Here is a 20,157-nt window from a genome sequence, read left to right as displayed (position 1 = left end):
GTAGGGGGCGCCATGTTTCGATCAACTGATATTTCTAATGCATTGTGACTCTCTATTTCTCTCTGGTATATCGTAGATGTATTTTTCGAACTTTAAACAATAATGATATTCGTAAAAAAAGTGTTTAAAACATAATATTTCTTACACCACGAACCTTGAATTACAACGATAGTCGTACAACCTAATATGTCACAACGTGTTTTACAAGAATCACCCCAGGCGGAAATATTATATATAGTATTCATTTGTTTAATACATTTTTGTATAAAACAGATGAATATTATATATAAAACTTCACATTATATATAAACTCTATATAATTTTTCCGCCTGGCACGGAAGCTAAATTCCACCGGATTTTCGAATTTACCTACTTTATCTGCAATATATCCGCTTTTGTATCATGCATATTGAAAAAGATTAGTATATCTTGGCGAGGTTAACTGATTATGTACCAAAGACTAAAGCTTAATAATATTATTCCTGATATTTACATCAAAATAAGAGGATCGGAAAAGTGACACACATAATTTTTTCAAATTCTAAATCCAAATACATAGTCTAAACGTAGATTTTTTCCTGTTGTTCCTGTTGGAATAATATTAAAGCTTCGATTCAAAATCATCTTGTTATGTCGTAAGTTAAAATGTATCACAGAATGTACAATAATAGAATAGCTGAAAACGAATTATCGGTCCTATCTGTAAAAATATGAAGCAAAGATGATGATATATAATTTGATAAAATTCTATATTTTAAAGGTATTCCAACAGGAACGACATAAAAGATTCAATATTCGTTGTCAGCTATTCTATTATCGCACATGCTGTGATAAATTTTATCCTGAAAAAAGGTGATTCATATACAACAGATCGAATTCCTTATAATTAAAAAAACTTTGAAAATAATGCGAACAAGGTTTAATTATAAAGGTTACTAATGTGAAACAATTCAGGGATAGTTAACCTCTTCGGTGCTCTATTTTTTCTTAAAAATACATAAATACCTTCATCCTCTTTTTTGTGTGCAACCCGTACTTTCTTCGTATTTTTTGGCTAGAGTTTAGACATACTGTGCAATTATATACATAATAAGGGGGTGGTTTACCTCCGCGTACTTTTTTATTTACTTTGGACGGACTTTATTTTATATACTTTGTTATAAAATTATTTTTCTAATTTTTTTCGTGCATGGAAAGTTTATATTATCATAGACACAAAATAATAAGTTTTAGGGGTGGCCACTCATTTGATCCATTAATTAAAAAAAAAATTTTTGGCGAAACACGTAAAATTTTTGTTTGTATCCCTATCTTTGAGGGGTTGTTTTGCCCATTGACTGTTTTTCTACAGATAAAAAAATCCATTTCGCTTAATTCTTCGAGTACTACGAGATATATCAGGGAAAATCAGATTGGCGAGGGACAACTGGAGTACCTCCTTGTTAAAAGTCAGTGACAATGCCTGTCAATATCGCAGTGTGTCTTTTATGTTAAATGATTTTGAGTTTATCTGATGAAAAAGGGTGAAACCTGAATAAAAGAAATCTACGCCAAAAATGTGCGAGAAGCATGGATTCAAAAGAAGATGTATTAGGGTATTCAGAGAGGGCAATTGATTGCTTAAGTGACTAGGAAATACAAAGTTCCTCATACAACTACACTAGAAACTTATAAGACCGGTCTTTGTTGCATCGGCCTCGGCGTGCACATACTCACGTTTGGGATATCAGCGCCTCTGTGGGCCGATCCCATTTCAGCGCCGTACAGTTTTTTGGTACTGTATCAAATCGTTTTTTCCTTTGATGCAGGGGCCCACAATATTCAGGTACGGCACCGCCTCGTACACCTGCTTTATACCTGCATTGAATGTTTGTAAGTTTGTACAGAACCCCGAGCTGTACGGTCTTAAAAGTTTCTGGTGTATAAGAGCAAACAAATGCAATAAATATGTAGACAAGAAGTCTAGGCCAGCAACAGTACTAAATACTGAAAAGGAAAATGATCGAATCTAGTCAGCTGGATATGTCATTGCTGCAAAGCTCTTAATTACTTAAAAGCGTTTATGTTACTATATCTAAGCCATGCCTGCCTTTTATAAGTTACATAAATTACAAATTTTAAATTTCCTAAATTATTTGTAACTACACATAAAATGAAATCGCAGTATTACAAGCCCAGTAATTGGGTCACTACAGTAATTGGCGCGAATTAATTCATGCGATTCCGCAGTAATTTCTACATGTAACATTTTGTTTAGATTCGCACTTTTCACGTAAATCTGATTTATTTTCAGGATTTAGCGACTAAATTCTATTAACTAAATACCAGATATTGCTTCACCGAAAAGAATTGCGTCCGCTCATGGCCAGAAGGAGCCTCTATTGCTTAGAAGCTTACTTTAAATCTTATTAAATTATTTAAATCGTTATTAATTTTTGGCCGCATTATAATCATGGTTGAAATAACTGTATCCTGGATTCTAAATTTTTGCATCAAACGTGGACCTCGCTACTGAAGTGTATGACACAAAAGGACTGTCTTAGAGAAAGAATTCTTTCTGAATTTGATGACAGATTTGTTTTACAAAATTCAGAACTGATGAAAATATCACAAAAACTGCAACTTTCATTCAATATCACCGGTTATTTTGTAAGCAATAATCATTTTACACAGTGAATTAAAATATGTAAAGGATACTTCCACGAGGAACACAATCTCCTGCTTTAATTCCCTTGATCTGCTCTGTAAGAGTAAATTGATACTTCTAGTGAACTAATTAGGGTTTAAGCTATGAATGTTTAAGCTATGCTACCGGAAGGAATCGACCTTTTATATCAATATTACAAAACTATTGCCTATTTGTCTCAATATTTCTTTAATATTTCCACCACAGGTTTTTTGTAAAAGATCGTTTATTCAGAGAATATTATTCTGAACCTTTTTTATTATTAATCAGAACTTAACTTTGAAAATTAGTTATTTTAAGTTATTGTAGTTATTAAAATCTTTTGAAGAGGATGGAGCGGCCAGAATGGCACTTGCGAAGTTCTGAAAGATTTTTTTGTCTTACAAAATCAATATTTTAATAGCGAAAGAAAGATATTGCTTATCATAAATCAGTTTTATTGACACTGACATCTGCTCCATACTCATAAAAAAAATAACTTGTCTGATTTTTAATTTATCTAATCCGATAGAATAATTTATTGCTCATCCGTTGTGTGTGAATTTTGTAGGTAATCTTAAAAAAGAAGACGAAGTTCTGGAATGGCTAATCGAACAGAAAAGTAAGAAAACATTTAGGATGATGATTATTATTACTGGCATACTGTTCTTTGTGACGCTAGTCTCAGTCGTGACAATCCCACCGGATTACAAGTACAACACACATGCAGTCGTGATTACCCCCATTATTCTACCTCTTCCGCGTTCTCCGTGATTGTATTGAGAAAGACAGCGTGTTACTAAAGAAAATTATAAAATAATTTACTCTATAAAACGGCTTTCTGCAAAGTAGCTTTGCCGCTTGATACTTTTTTGCGTAAACTACCTTTTTAATTTCTGTGTAAATTTAATTTAACTTTAAACTTTTCGGCGAGCATTTATACTACACATTCTAAAAACTAAAATCTGAAACACTATTTGCGAGATCACATGCTTGTAAGTCTATAGAGTCAACGTAATCTTTTATATTCCTCCTTCTCGAAATAATTCGGCTTATGCTTTCGATAACCCTAAACCCCAAGGTGTTACCTTCATCTTGTCTACTTCTTGTTCATCTATCCTGTTCCCTATATCCAAATATTTTCTTTTACTTTACTCTTTCCAAATATTTCGCGAATATTTAAGCTCTCGTAATCGGTGATCTAAAATTCCAGGAATGGCTGAAAAGCGTTGAATTCGTGTTTAGATGCTCAGTGATTAACGAAACGTCCCTGTATTCAGTTCCCTCAACCAATTACTTTTTTGTGCAAACCAGTGCCTTATCCAAGGCCGCATGCAAGAAAATGATCTTGGTTCAGTTGTACATTTTGTATTTGTAGCTCAGGGGACAAATCTGTGCATTTCTTATCTCATTTTCTGCTTAAAGTTTTTAATAGCTATGTCATTTTATCGACTGAAAGATAAGTAGATTTTTTACCAATTTGGACGCGCTATTGTTACATGACCGCTGATAATCTTCACATACAGGTAACGATAAAGACGATGATGATACGAATGACGACGACAATGACGAGAATGACTCGGATGAAAACTCCGAAGGTGACAATAACTCTGATGAAGAGAGTGACAATGATGAAGATGAGAATGATGATGATGACGATAGTGATAATGACGAAAGTGATATTGATGATGATGATGATTCAACAGATGATAAGGAATCGGATGATGATAATACAGAAGAGAATGATTCTGACGAGGAGGATAATGGTGCTGAGGAAGATGATGATGATGGTGATACTGAAAATAAGAAAGAAGGTGACAAGGATGATGAGGAAGATGATAATGATGATGAAGATGATGATGATGATGATACTGATTCTAACGAAGTTGATGAAAGTGATCAAGATAAATCAGAGAAAGATGAGCATCTTATTAAGAGTGCTTTAAAAAAACAGCTACATGCAGGTAAAGAAGCAAGAGCGCTTTAGTAGGTGAAGTGACAGTCACGTGAGATCGAAATATACACGTAGTAGGCTTTCTCTTAAAGCGAGAGTTTATTAATGGAATATCAGTTCTTTGATTTTAGTTGCAAGTGCACAGTATAAATAGGCTTGAACCAGCTATGAACAATGTAGTTTACAGATCCTTCCTCTCTTCAAAAATTAGGATTATTCATTCACCTACTCACCCATCGGTCAAGGTTGAGCTAGAACAAAAAAGTATCTGCACGGAAACGTTTGTCCACTTCTTCATACATCTCCTTTCATACGAATTATATTTTCTTCTTTCTAATTTATCTTCTTCCCCCATATTTCATCCACCTTCTTGAACTTTTTTAAATTCCCTGTCAATCCTACATGGTGCATGGCAACCCAATTTCCCGAAGAAAATATTACCTTACGTGATGGATCGCTCTAGATTCCTCAAATTTCCATTTTCATAAATAAAAGCTATGGGTACATAAGGTTCATCGCAAAAATTGCGCTATTAAGATTCTGCTGCATTTTTATCATGTTGGACGATATTTTCAAGCGAGCCGATTGTTCCCTGCAATATCCGTCGCCTGCAGTGAGTTAATTTTCAAGATGTGAAAGTCATAAAAGATTGGAGGCAAACTAAAAAAAAACGAATGTTGTCTTGTATCATAAGGACAATAAAAGACGACTTTCATATAACCTTTCTATATTTTTTACAATTATTTGAATTTTTTCTCTACTATTGCCAGAGAGTCATCGACTCGCTGAAAGTATTGTTTCTAAACTTGCACGTTTGGCTTTTGCTGTGCATTGGGGTTGTAGTGATTCGTCTCTGCGCTTCAATCAAAGGTCTCATAACTAACGTTTCATGTTAATTTCCGTTTTCTCTCTTAGTCTTTAACTGTGACTTTTCCGCCTTTATCTCTTTTTTGTTTTTCCCATTACCGTACTATCTGTTTGTTTTTTTAAATACCGTTAATTTCGGCATAGTGCAAAAGCCAATTCTTGACATGTAAATTCTTCTTGTCTGATTCGTGTATTTGCTTACTGCAGGCGACGGCTGTTTCTACATCGGGATGGGAGCAAAAAGCGCGAAACCCAAGATTCCCTCCTATGAGTCTTATCAGTGCTGTCCCGCCAAGGTCAAAGGTGGCACCAAGGTCGCCAAGGTCAGCCCGATTCCAAAGAATAAGTTGCGGGAAAGCAAACCCATCAGGCCAACTCCGATCGCACCACCAGCCCTCAAACCGATAAACAAGCTTTCACCAAAGGACATCAAAAAGTCGACATCTACCAAGGACGATGTGAAGCGGGCACGGGCCGATGCTTCAAAGAAAGGCAAAAAAGGATTTTTTGGAAGCGGTAAATATCATCTTGGCTCGATTCAAATTCATTAACCGCGGCTTGATAGTAACTTGGTATATAGGAAACACAAAGATTACAAAGAGACCTTCAGTTGAATTATTTGATAAACTTGGTATAATAATTTACTGTTTTTTTCTGATAACTCGGGATGTAATTTTCGAAAATCACAGAATCTTCAGAAATAATAATAATAATAATAAGTGTTATTCTTTTGAGAACAACTTTTCACTAATCTTGCACAAAAATATAAGTATGCCTCTATAGGAACTGTATATTATTACGAAATTTTTTGTAAGACTAACCGGTGTGGTATAGCGCTACGGTTAGCATTGCGGAATTTTTCGTAATACTATTCTTGGACGTGTTGGAAATCGTTTTACGTGTCTTACCAAAAATTGCGTAATAGTAGAAAGTACGTTTTTTTTGTAAAATAACCACATTCCACGTCTAAAAATTTCTTTCGGAACTAGAAAAATATGGGGTGACTTTTAAGTCAAAAAAAATAGTTTTTAATGGTATACTTAAACAGAAAACTATTTTTTTAGCGATCTCATTTACGTTTAATTAGATCGTTAAAGATATTTTTTAAATTAAATGTACCACCAAAAATGTTCCTGTAATTTAACAATATTTTGGTGTATCTCTCAAGAAAGTATTCAAATATTCTATTTTCTAGTAAATTAACTTATTTGTTTCTTTATTAAAATTTAAAAATTCTGTTGAGTTGTACCAAATTAGTTTGCAATTATTTCAAATGTGTCATTTATGTATTCAAGTCAATCTTATATAACCACATATCTATAATGATTGATAAGATTGATGAAAGTAGACGATTTGTTTAATTAATACTAGTTTGAAGAGATTTTAAAAATTAAAATTGTTTTATTTGAGAATTTTACAGATTAAATTAAATTAAATTATCTTGATATTGATAAAAGCTAACTAAGCAAAATTCTAGAGAATGTTTTGAGGAATGAGATCAGCTGCTGTAATTATTAGGACTTTGTATTGAATTTAGTTTTCACCTTAAACAGAATTCAGAAGATAAAAAAATCTGTCCTGCTAAATACCCAAACAATCTGAATGCAGACTGGACTGATATTTAGTTTATTTCAATATAAAGTGCGAATCATAAGAAAATAGGTTCGTTATATTAAGTTGCCAGAAGAATAGTGAATTAGTTTGCAAGTTATATAGCGGGTTTCAAAAAATAATTCAATAGAAAGAATCCGTATATTCCACGTCAATAAGACAAAAAGAACTTAACTCTAGGTTAAGAAATCTTTTAACACAGTATCTTTCAGTTTTAATTAAATTTTAGTTTAAATTATTAATAATTTTAGGGAAGAAAGTTTCACAGGTAAAATATTACACCAATTTCACAGAGGTGGAGCACTTTCCGCTTTGAAAAATGAATTTCCGATTGTCCGGTGTTGCAGTTGTGGCCGGAATACCGTACCTTATGAAGATCTAAAAATTGGAGAACATACCAACGATTTCAAGATCAACCCAAAGAAGATCTACAGAATACATAAACCAGACCTCGGAACTAAAGCCAGTCGAAGAGAACTATTCCATCCGCAGGCGTTCCATCCTCGGTTCAAATATATTCTTCGATTGAAATTTACTTTAAACACGTTATCGAAATTTAGGCCGATAAATCCGCATTAATTACGTAAATGCGGTAAATATTTTCACAGCTATATCAAATAGAACAACGAGTTGTACGGAATTTCAATACCTCTTTCTACAAATTGACGTGTTAATTAACTGATCATCCCGTAAACCGTCATCATCTTGTCAACAATTGCTATGACCTTATCATCCTGATCATCCTTATCATTCTTATTAGCCTCGTTACCAAAGTTTATTTAAGTTATTTATTAAAAATCAAACTCATTTTCATAAAAGGTGGAGGAATAAGATTTGAAATATATCTTTCAGACGATATTCACTTTTGAAATGTACAAAATAACTTTTCACTGCTTACAGCATATTTTCATAAGTATCATTGCATCACTAATACCCATAATTAAAAAAATGAAACGTTAGCATTTCTCGATGTAAAGAGTTTTTTTTACTAGAAAGTGTTATAATTGATATTTAGTTCAAGTTTGTGAAGGGGTTGAATATTAAATGATTGTATGCATATATTTTTGACTAAAACATTTTTGAAACTTAGAAAAATCAAACAGCATCGTCCAGGTTTCCTAGTTATTTTACTAATCCGCTTAATTTTGATCTCCACTCTGCATTGAAGGAAGTAAACAACCAATCTTCATATAATGCAACAAGACTGATGAGTCACAGAATTCTCTACTTAGTTCAGAGTAAAGTACACTTTCTTTTCATTGTTTGTGGAGAATAATCGCTTCTATTTCTCATAAAATAATTTATACTTCTCTCAGTTTCATTCTAAACTCTGAGTTGCTTATTTTCCGAAACAAATGCAGCTGCCAATGACTTGCCACTAATATGCTTCATTTTCTAAATCTTATCTTCCATAACTGCGCTGTTAGACATTTTTTGAATTCTGAAAGTTTTCTACAATACAGGCGTAAGGTAAAATGACAAACAATATATTGGAAGGGTGAAACTGCAATACATGTATTGTAATTGTTGTAATTTGTGGAGTCATCGGAGCGCGAACTCTACGAGATATTGTAAAATTCCAATACAGCATGTATTGTAGCATTACCTTGCGTTTCAGAAATAAGTTTTCAATACATTTATTGGAAGTTTCCAACAGTAATTTTTTACAGTGTGGATAAGAATTCTAGTCAGCCTGAGAATAATAGTCAATAAATTGCGCCTTATACATAATTTATTAAATATAATTTAAATATGATTTAATGTTATATGCGCATTTGTGCAATTAGTAAACTTAATTCTCTTGTTTGCATATGCGCAACGTCATACACGCATGCGTCCTGAAACATTTTTACACTTGTCTCTTTTGCTTTTCCTAGAACTATATAATGTGTGAGAAAATGAAGGTACGAACTAATTGAAGTCATGGAGAGGAGAGGAAAATGTGAGAGACATTGTTACTGTAAAATTGATGAATGTTCATTTAGTCCCCGCTAGTGTGGTGTTAATGTTGTTGCACGTGAGCAAACAAAATTATATTTCAAAACGGACCTGTTTTAGATGCAGTGTCAACGTTATTAGCATTAAAAACTGCATTCACACGCCGTTTTGAAGGTTGTTTGAAATTTTAAGTGCTACTCGGGGAAACACGTGTTGCAGCGTATTTATTCACTTGTTGAGTGCTCTTCACAATTTAAATAATTATATATCCACAATTTTTTTTTTACAAATTCCTCGCCCACCATGAACTGTATGCGTGTTTCGGAGAAATGTGATACTCTACATGCACTTAGGTCAAAACATTTTTGTTATTATAGCTTTTTTATTACGAAAATTTTATCATTATCTTCATTGTTAGTATAAAACTGTCATAATCATTCATTTTCATAGTAGACTCACTGAATGGTCGTCACTTTTTCGCAAAATTCGAAAACTTAGCTTCATTTAGATCGCTATTAAGAATCTGCAAGGTGGGCGGAAAAAAGGTGCGCACGCTCTCGCCGTTATGTAATGCTGTCATCAATTTAATTTTACAGCATGTACGAATAAATACATGTTACGGCAATAAATAAACAAGTTTCCTAATACCAAACGATATCCTTTGTGCTCTTTTTGTTTACAAAATGAAATTAATGGAATACGATTCAGGAGGGGAGGTCAATTCATTTTTAATGCAAAAAAAGTGTCTCGAATAATCAAATTTTTCTTCTGACACTTCACAAATTAATATTTAAAAAATGTAAGCTTCATCGGCAGATAATGGACGCATGCCTATGTACATTATCATGATGTTTCTCATTTAAACTTCCGGGTGCAATAACATGATATGCATGGATTTCATTGAAAACTTATCTTATTTTTCTCTGTTCGATAAAATATCAAACAAAAGAAAATCAGGCGCAAATCATGCAAATCGCGTCAGTGCATTCAGTGATTCTCTAAACTACGCAATTTCGATATTCAAAATCAAAATTTAACTTTCTTTAAAAAAATTTATATTTGGACCACAAATTATTAAAATAATGAAAAACCTTGTCATCTGAAAACATGATATTCTTTGACTGATAGGAATCGAGAATTGCATAAAATTCTACAATTGTCTGTCTTAGGAGAGACAACTGTTTAGATTACAATTATAAAAAAATAAACTTATATTTAACTTAAATTATTCACAATGATTATAAAATGAAAACATTAATATACAAGTCTCTTATTGTAGATAATGATTGTTGAAGGGTTACATGTGAATTTGAAGTTAATTTTTAAGTCGTTCTGGAAGTCAATAACTTCTTCTGAATTGAAAAAGGTAGCAAATTCATACTTATGTTTGATTAAAACGAAATTTTAACTAATTTCACTATCGGATGAATCCTTCAGTGTGAAATGGTGGTTTTGCTTACAGAACTACTTTCTCGAATGCGATCTCACGCGCTTCTGAGACCACAACTCAAAACTGACTTCTTCGTGTCGGAAGCTCAGGAACGTTTGACCTCATTCCATCCACTGTAGTGGGCTGATGCTAAGAGTAGATCGTACATTACATGACAGATTCCTTTACATAGAAACATATGCTCATGTTAGTGATAGAATTATTCTTGTCAACAAACAGAGAAACACGACCCTGTAGAAATTATTTATTATAACAGAGAGCCTAGAATATACCATCGCATAAAAGATTCATAAACAACCAGAATGTCAAATTAGAAATTTTGATGTAAATCAAACTTTGGAGGATGTTAGCTTTTCTTTAAAGAACATAATTAATCTAATCGATTAGCCATTTCAGAATACGATTTTCAGCACTGTGGTGCATTTTAAAATGCACTACAGTTTACTGAAATTAAATTTCAAAACTGATGCGAGTGGACACGGATGAGCATCCATTACTTTAGGTATGGATTAATACATGATCACAATTTTCTCAGAATTAGGAGTAACAATTTTTTTTATTCATACTAAGGAAATCTACTTGACGAGGCAGAGGTTTTGGATTGGATGGTGAAGCAGAAAAATGATGCGAGTATAGAGGAAATTGATCGGGAGACTCTCACGAAGTACATTGAAACAAAGGAATTTCTAGCCGTTGTTTTCTGTAAGAAATTAGACAGGAAATATTGCCGATCAAATCCATATTAGGAGAATTTATTTGATCAAACTGAATAATTAAATATTGTTTATTACAGATAAGGAGGAGGATCCGGAAACTCCGAGAGTTTTAAGGCACATCGAATTAATTGATGATGAAGCTGCGGAGTATGGCATTAAAATTGTACAGATGAAAGATCGACTAATGGCGAAAAAATATGGATATAGAAATCCACCAGGTATTACATACTTCCGGAAGGGAAAGTATATCAATTACGATGGTGACATTGACGATGAAGAAGAAATTTTGGATTGGCTAACCAATCCTGAAAATATGGAACTTACTGATCATATTGAAAAGATCAACCGGAAGATGTTCCTTAAAGTTAGACAGACGACTGATTATCTTGCTGTCTTTCTCTGTAAGTACCAATTTAATGATAACGTTATTCATTCTTTTAACGTCTCTTAATACATTCGGGATTTATTAGACTATACTCTAGAAACAGTTTTCTCTCATCGATAAATACCAGAGTAGACCATTTTCTGAGTTTTTTTTCGTGGTATATTCGTTTGGGCTTATACCAAATGCTAGCATGAAAATATACCTTTGAAAATGCTCAATTTTGGTGAGTATTGGTAAAACAAAAATGATGTATAATATTAGAAAGAATGAACTGTACAAATTTTGTTTAGATAGCAACGAATGCAAACAATGTAGTCGAGTTCTTTCTGAAATTGAACATATTGATGACGATGCTGATGGCGCCGGAATAAAATTTGTCAAACTTGACGATAAGCAGTTGGCGAAAGAGTTTGGAGTGTTTGCGTTACCAGCCATTCTTTTCTTCAAAATGGGATCAAAAGAACCTGTCATCTATGCAGGTTAAATTTTTTAAATACTAGGTTTTTTTAGTTCTTGACAATTTAGCGTTTTATTTCTACTGTAAGTATGGTGAGCGTATACATTGTGCAAGAAACAAAATATTGTTCTGCTTTGCAGGAGATTTGTATGATGAGGAGCAGATTCTGCAGTGGCTTATGACGCAAAAAGATCCATCGGGAGAAGTGATCGAGGCTCTTGAGGGCGAAGATTTACTTCATCTTATCCGGGAGTCAGATTCATTAGCGGTCTACTTCTGTAAGTCCGTCAGTCCCGCGGTCTCAACAATCTGCCAAGCAGGAATGTATCTCTAGCCTGCTGCACTTTTTTTGAAATAATAATTTTTTTACATGTCGCGCTTTTGCTTCTCATCGTCTCTTCAATGGCAAACTACTTCTATTTTTATTCAGTTTTTGTTTGAGTCAGAAAACAATTAGAATTTTACTTAAAATTTGTATTTATTCAAAAAGGTTGCATTTAAGAAAAAAAAGCTTGACAAATTTTTATTTTAAATTTCAGTACTTGAGCAGATCTTCTCAATTGAAAAATTATATTTCGCTGGTCCAAGCTCGAAATAAGATTAAAAATGATTTTACTATTCTAGATTCCAATATCTTTAGTAAATTTTTCAATCGGTAAAGAATGGAATCCAACCATAAGTATTTCTTGAAGGAAACATGGAAATTTAAAAATATTTTAAAATTTAAAGATATTACATTAAAATGCTATTAATTGTTTTAATGGTGAAAAATATGGGTACTTACGCAGTGTATTTGGGTTTGAGATTTATCATAATTTGGGGGAAATGGGTTGAAGGTGAAAAACGCAAAGAACGCGCTTGAGCCGAAGAAATTATTTCAACATTATTTGGCTGATTTTAATTAACAGCATCTTTTTCTTTCTTCTATTGCGCTGAGCTGTATAAACCGTTAACTAATGTCGTAGGGAACAGAACACTTTGCGACATGTGCCAATCAAAAGTATACCGCAAGCAGAGGCGCCACAAGCAGGAGCAGAAGTCTACTGAAGCTGAAGCAAGCGAGGATGTCGATGGTACACGTGATCAGAATCTGATTATCCCCCGTTTTGTGGTCAATGAGAGAAGTTTTCCACTAATTCACAACATTGTCTTACCTAAATAAGAAACCTAAAAAGTACTTGCAATGGCAAACATTACTATCTCTTAAAAACTCTGGAGTAATAACGTTTAAAGTTGAATAGCTTAGAAACAGATCTGTCGCCCTAAAATTGTTAGCTAAACAAAACTTAATTTATGTTGAAAGTTAGCAAACAAATTTAATCTTGTTTGGCTTAAACGAAGCTGAATGAATATTAATTATTTTCGGAAGATTTTTAGGACTGTCTGCTTAAGAATTTAATTATAAATTCAGAAAAATATTAAAAACTGAATAATAAAAAAAGGAAAACTTCTCTCTTTCCCCCGTAGTTTAACTTCTACCCCTTATAAACTTTCCCTCTGCATCGAAATTCTCTTTTTTTTGCAAAATCACGCCCCTTTCTTTCTCTGTGGTTTCTGCATTTCGACCCCCCAGATGAAAGTCGTGTCTTCTGAAAAATAATTTGAATTTTTAAAAAAAGTTTATTATCGAAAAATGATTTTTAAGAACTTGCTTTTCAAGAATCATCGGATAAGAATTGATTCGTGTATGATCGCAATGTCATAAAAAAACGCTTTATGCGCTGTATGCGACTTGAATCTTAACTTTTCCACTCGCTTCTTCTTACTTTTGTGTTCTTTTGCATTTATTATTTTTATTTTCGAATTATGTTTTTGAATATGTTTGTGTTTTTTGAAAGCAAAAGCAAGGCTTGAGTCCGCTTGCAAGCTACTTTGATTTTTATCCAGTATTTTAACTGTAATAGACGTTAAATGATTTTTCAGGAAGATTGAAGATGTTTTAATGATGCTGAATTAAAACTGATATTTCAGCATTGTGACTAGTTAGTAAAGTTTCATGAACTCAATGGAACTTTTTGTAACCTACATTTGAAAATAGTTTTTAAAACAGTATTAGTTACTGATAAATAGATTATCGTTCTACAATGTCAATCAGGCAATCCAGTTAGAAATGAAGTTTTGAGAAATTCGTTTTTCCGTAGATAGTGACGAGTGTGAGCAGTGTGCGGAAATACTCGAGGAATTGGAGAACATCGATGATGATTGTGATCGACATGGAATTACATTTGTGAAAACACAAGTATGTTTCACAATCATTTTTATTTTCTCCTATTTTTTCATTAAATGAAAATTTCACTTGTCGTAGGATTTTAAAATAGCAGAGGACTATGGAGTCACCGAGTTTCCAGTTTTGGTTTACTTTAAAAACCAAATACCAAATGTTTTTGAAGGTTTGATTATTTTATATCTTTGAAAGTATTATTATTGATTTTATTTTGACTCCGTTTAAAAATAATTCAGTATGAATGTCCTATTTTCTTAAATCTCAATTTGATTTTCTATAATAGGTAGCTTAGAAGAGGAAGAAGAAGTACTTCAGTGGCTGATCACTCAGAAAACAGAAGATAGAATAGAACTGATAACTCGAGTGATGCTTGAAACATCCGTAGAAGACACCCAATACTTGGCAGTCTATTTCTGTAATAACTCCTTTCACCATTAAAAATTACCAACAAGAACAATTTTTATCAAATTAAATTTTTCCAATTAATATGATATACTTAAAATCAATTATTGATCAATCTTGTTCTTTTTCTGTCATCTAAATAGATAAACAGAATTGTCACATATGTGAGGATATTTTGGAAGGACTAGAAACGATAGACGACGAGTGTGACTTATTCGGAATTCATGTTGTTAAGATTCAAGATCCTCAACTTGCTAAGAGATATTCTATCAAAACATTCCCTGCCCTTGTTTACTTCCGAAATGGAAATCCTCTTTTATTTGAAGGTTGGTACATACTTTTAGCATTCAACCAAAACTTGGTTTCTTTGAATTTTAAGTTTATACTAATTTAGAATGTATGTGAAACTGGAACAAATGTTTCCTGAAAAAAACATGGAAAGCCGCTTAAAGTCCACTTTCAATTCCATAATCCCGAAGATGTTCCATATTCCGCAAAGAATTCCATATGAAATTCTCTAGCTTACCAAACGTTTAATACTAAACATTTAATCCATTATCCATTTGGATATGTTTAGCCACGCTTTAAGAATATTGAATGAATAAAATTTCCTATAAAATCGAAAAAATCATTGCATCTACATTTTTCCAGGAGGTTCTTGATAATTATGTTTATACTAAAATATGTCAACCTAGTTTTCCTAAAATAACTCAGTTCCTGTGTATTACAGTTGAAATTCGTCACAAAATAAGTTAGAGTTCACTAAATTTTCTAAAAATTTGATGAAAATACCATACCTTAGCTATAACAGCATTGCAGTTATGGCTTTCCGAATAAGACCTTCTCTAATGAAACTTATATAAACGTGTTCTTTCTTTTGCTTGCTTCTGCTACGTTCGACGTAAAAGAATGTACTTAAAAGAATGAAAACTGAAGCAGCAGTAAGAAACTAAAAAAACCTTAACTCTTATACAAGTTCCACAAGGGAAGGTCTTATTCAGAAGGTCTTAACTGCATGGTATGATTTTTAGAATTTTGTGAAATGCAGCCTGTTTTAACTTATTTCTGACAACTTATTACCTTCATGAACTTTTGTGTTGATTCTCTAATTACAAGTGAATTAAGCAGTTGTGTGTCAAAGTAAATGTGGTCGTTACTTCTGAACCCATCTATTTGAGTTATTAAATTTTTCAAATAGGAAAAGACACAATCCAAAAATGTATACATTTCTAAAATTGCTAATATTTAAAACATTCTTTATACCAAATTTAAATAAAAAGATTTCTTCGAGAAAGTAAGATCCCTATTTAAAAAAATGTATTTAAGATACGAATTGAAATCTACTTTCTTATAAATAGTTTTTCAAAATACGCAAAAAAGGTAAAAGGAGGGAGAAAAAGGAAAGTCATATTTGCAGAAAAATTGCAAGGTTTAAATAATATAATATGATGCTAATTGAATTTCACATAGTCCCTGCGAATAAAACCATAAATATTCTTACAAAAAGTTACTTTGTCTAATTTTGACTTTATTAGTAAAAATTTGATAGACGTATACAAAATTCTTTTGGATAACAAGAATAATGAAAAAATTTAGGAAAACATTAGCTGATACTAATTTTTTTGCTAATGAAATAAATGTCCTTGATATTATTAACCGATCCTTCAATTATATCAGTTACATTTATCCCATTTCAATTGATTTCATCGAATTCATAATTTCCAAAAAAAGATTTATTTAAATAAATATTAAGGATTAGAAATAGTAAAAGAAAAAATGTGTATTATACATTCAAAGTGTCTATACATTATACGGACTAAACGTGTCTGGTTCCAAATGAGGGACCGGATTTAACTACAGTAATAAAAAAATAATACGACTTTTCCCATTTAAATCGCGCATGCTTATCCAAATAAGAAGTGAAAATATCAATATTATTTGAGCGTTATGCGTCGTTGGTGTGAAGCTAATCGCCAGAAGTGGATTGAATTATGGGAAGAAAAATCTTGGTTCTTGCATTAGGATAAAGCACCTTCCTATTGGCTTCTTATTGACTCAATTAGGGCGAGTTGAGGTAAAGTAAATTAATACATCCCATTTTGGGAGAGTGACCCAATTTGTGCGAATGCTCACCTACTGCAGGTAAATCCGTGGTAATCTTAAAGTGTATGGCACTAGTAATAGTTTATTCACATTCTGGAATGGATTTAAGGTATTTTTGATATAGGATTTATAGTCATTTTATTACGTATTCGTGTTCTTTAAACGTTATATAGTCACGCGTGTCTCCATCTGTGGCCGATCGAGCATAATATTACTCTCGGCTTGTTAGTTCGCGAGTTGACAGGCTGCTTAGTTTTACGTCTCAACAGTGCTCCAAAATTTTTGTGGCGCGAATGTTTTGATTGAAAAATAAGTATTAATCATAAGCTTGGCGAATGTATTCTTCAATATGAATGAAAACCAATGGATAATTCGGATTATTCCTTCCGCCTTAATAAGGACGGAAAAAAGCGGCTGGAGGAATTTGTGCGAGTGTTTAGAAACAACATGGTTACATAAAAATTAGGAGTTTTTTAAAGATAACAAGCACACTATTTCAATTCTGAAAGCTTTCTCCTGTCTTAATGCCTGTTTTTTATGCATTTGTATTGAATAGTTGATAAAAATATGCGGGAGATGATTACAACAACAATGAGATAGCAAATTTAAAAATGCAAATGATAAAAATATTCTTCTTCTTTTAATTACGTGATTCTTTACGCTGAGAAATTTTTATGTTAAAATTGTGAAGTTCCTAATGATAAATTAAATTAGGAGTCAGTTTTTATCAATGACGATATCCATCTACTGTAGGAAATATAACATGGCATCATTCGCCCAAATTGGGACGTTTGATTCGCCTAAACTGGGACAGAGGAACAATTAATTCGCCCAAATAGGTTCATCGGTGAACCATGAAATATTCTTTATTAATCAGTAAAAATTGTTTGTTCATATCGAAAAGCAGAAAAGGTATTGATGAAAGATGTTCAAACTGTGCGGTATTAGGAACTTCTATCGATTCATACGATTTAAAATACTTTTACAAGAAAAATACGCCAAACAAATCCTTACATTCGCCCAAATTGGGACATTTACCTTACAAAAATTAAAAAAAAAAGCTTTCTTCAAAACTGGGTTTTCGAGTTTACTTAAAGAATGGAAAAATCTACAATTTTTGGTTCCGAAAAGAGATACGCAATTAAATTTCTTGTAAGATTATGTATGTAGAAGAATGTATAGGCTAAATACGAATCCGGGGTCAGGTCAGGATCAAGGTCGATTAAAGGACTAAATGGAGACAAGCATTGGATCGGAGAAAACCTCTACTTTCGGACGTTTAGGGGTCGTTCAAGTCGAATCCGGGGTCAGTTTTACCCCATCTGGTCAGGATAAAAGTCAAAATGAAAAAACCATTGGATCTGAGAAAGCCAATGGATTGCAGACAACCTCTGCTTTCAGACGTTTTTGGGGTCACTGAATCATAATCCAGGGTCAGATGTACCCCATCAGGCCAGCATTAAGATAAAGTGAAGGTCTAAATAAGTAAAAGCTATTGAATCGGTGCGAAACACTACATTAAGACGCTTTTGTGGTTGTTTAATCCGATTTCGAGGTCATTTTTACCCCATAACGTTGGGATTCATACCAAAGTCATCCAAAGGTCAAAACTGAGAAAATCATAGAATTTAATTTTGGCCTTATGATGAATTTCATCTCGATCTGAAGGATTCGGATTTAGCGACCCTAAACACGTCTTAAAGTAAAGGTTCATGCCGATTCAAAGGTATTTTCTCATTTTGACCTTCACTTGGCTTGCATCTTGATCTAACGGGTTCAAAATGACCCCGGTTTTATGATTCAACGACTCTTACATGTCTGAGAGTAGAGGTTTTCTCCGATCCAATGGTTTCCTCCGAAACAATGGTTTTCTGACATCTGACGTCTTTCTTCACTTTGACCTTCAATCGACCTTGATTCTGATCTGATTGGGTCAAATTGACCTCGGATTCGAATTCAGCGACCTCAAAAACGTATAGGTGTGCTAGTTTAGCTCGGGTTGCAAACAAAATTTTTTTTGTGGGGCTATGTTATTAATGAATGGGGGCCATTCATATACCACGTGGACATTTGGGGTGGGGGTATGTCATAATTCTACGCTTGTCCACGAGGGGGACCGGAGGGGTCAGACTAGAATCCACGTGGACGCACATTTCCCTAAATCTGTTGAAAATATACTGAAATGAGACAAGGTATACTCTAGGTATACTTTTTTTGTATTATTACACCATTAAGCCATTTCCCTTTCGGGGTAGGCGTGACTCACTCGGTAGGGGAAAGGAGTAGTGTGTGGAAGGGATAGAGCTTTTCCAGATTGATCCAGAATTCTCGTGCTATTTAAGTAAATAACACGTTCGTTCCGCAACACTGCTCCGAGCCAGTTTGCTGATCAATCTCTCTAGCAATCACCTCAAGCGAAGAACCTCAGGAAGTCGTTATGTAAGGTTCCCCACTTGGGTCCATTAGTGGCCAAGGTCTTTTGTTTCAGGCGTCATTCACTCTACTGATACTCTTTTTATTAACTATTTGCCGCCATACTTTCCTGTCGTGGCATACTTCTCTATCTTCTTTTATGTCCATGCATTTTTTCATGCAGGCTCTCGTGTTTCTGTGACTACTTATGTCTCTTCTAACTAGGGTCTCATTCACACATTCTAAGCATTCTTTCCGCGGTCTACCTCTGGGAACGCTGCCATTTATTTTATCTTGATACACTTGTTTCGTTAGTGGTTCATTTGGCATTCTCTCAACATGCCCGAACCATCTTAACCGATTTCTTTTCCATGTGTCTATTAGCGTCTCTTCTGCACCACATTCTTTTAGAATTATCTCGTTACTTACTTTGTCCATCAGAGTTTTCCCGCATATTATGCACATGAATCTCATGTCAATTGCGTTAATTTTACTTTTATCTTTTTCTTGATAAGTCCATGTCTCGCTACCTTATAGTACAGTCGGTACAAATATAGAATTATGTATTGCCATTTTAGCTTTATTTAATATATTTTTACTTCTGATAAGGGGACCCGCTCTACCAATAACCTTCTCACCTTCATTTATTCGTCTATCTAATTCCTCATCTATCTTCCCGTCCCTAGTAAATAAACTACCAAGGTATACGAACTTATTAACTTGTTCAATTCTCTCATCATTTAATAAAATATTGCATAGAATTTTCTCACTCTTTCCTTCGAACACCATAGTTTTTATACTTGAACTTTTATGTTGTGTTTGCGCACAATATAATTTTCAATTTTCATTTCAATTATAAATTTCTTTCACGATTTTTTCTTTGAAATTCAGATCATGTTTAAGCTCACGTTCCCAAGCTAATCCGAATTTTTTCAGCCAATTCATCGCTCCTTTTGGACTCCTTGCTTTTGAA

The 20,157-nt window shown here is 33.3% G+C and overlaps 1 protein-coding gene across 3 annotated transcripts in view; it reads left to right on the top strand.

Moving 5' to 3' along the window:
• LOC117178180 overlaps nucleotides 1-20,157 on the top strand; it is a 68,407-nt gene that overhangs the window by 40,940 nt on the left and 7,310 nt on the right. The window contains exons 16-24 of one of the 3 annotated variants that reach the window (XM_033369470.1): nucleotides 11,056-11,187; nucleotides 11,279-11,602; nucleotides 11,877-12,065; nucleotides 12,184-12,321; nucleotides 13,009-13,116; nucleotides 14,185-14,282; nucleotides 14,349-14,433; nucleotides 14,551-14,682; nucleotides 14,813-14,995. In XM_033369470.1, the coding sequence (XP_033225361.1) occupies nucleotides 11,056-11,187; nucleotides 11,279-11,602; nucleotides 11,877-12,065; nucleotides 12,184-12,321; nucleotides 13,009-13,116; nucleotides 14,185-14,282; nucleotides 14,349-14,433; nucleotides 14,551-14,682; nucleotides 14,813-14,995 (1,389 nt within the window). Of the gene's footprint in view, nucleotides 1-11,055; nucleotides 11,188-11,278; nucleotides 11,603-11,876; nucleotides 12,066-12,183; nucleotides 12,364-13,008; nucleotides 13,117-14,184; nucleotides 14,283-14,348; nucleotides 14,434-14,550; nucleotides 14,683-14,812; nucleotides 14,996-20,157 lie in introns of all 3 variants that reach the window. The other 2 variants (XM_033369472.1, XM_033369471.1) reach the window with 2 other exon arrangements.

Source organism: Belonocnema kinseyi, chromosome 8 (assembly GCF_010883055.1).
Source record: "Belonocnema kinseyi isolate 2016_QV_RU_SX_M_011 chromosome 8, B_treatae_v1, whole genome shotgun sequence".
Taxonomy (NCBI): domain Eukaryota; kingdom Metazoa; phylum Arthropoda; class Insecta; order Hymenoptera; family Cynipidae; genus Belonocnema; species Belonocnema kinseyi.
This window is presented reverse-complemented; position numbering and strand designations above follow the sequence as displayed.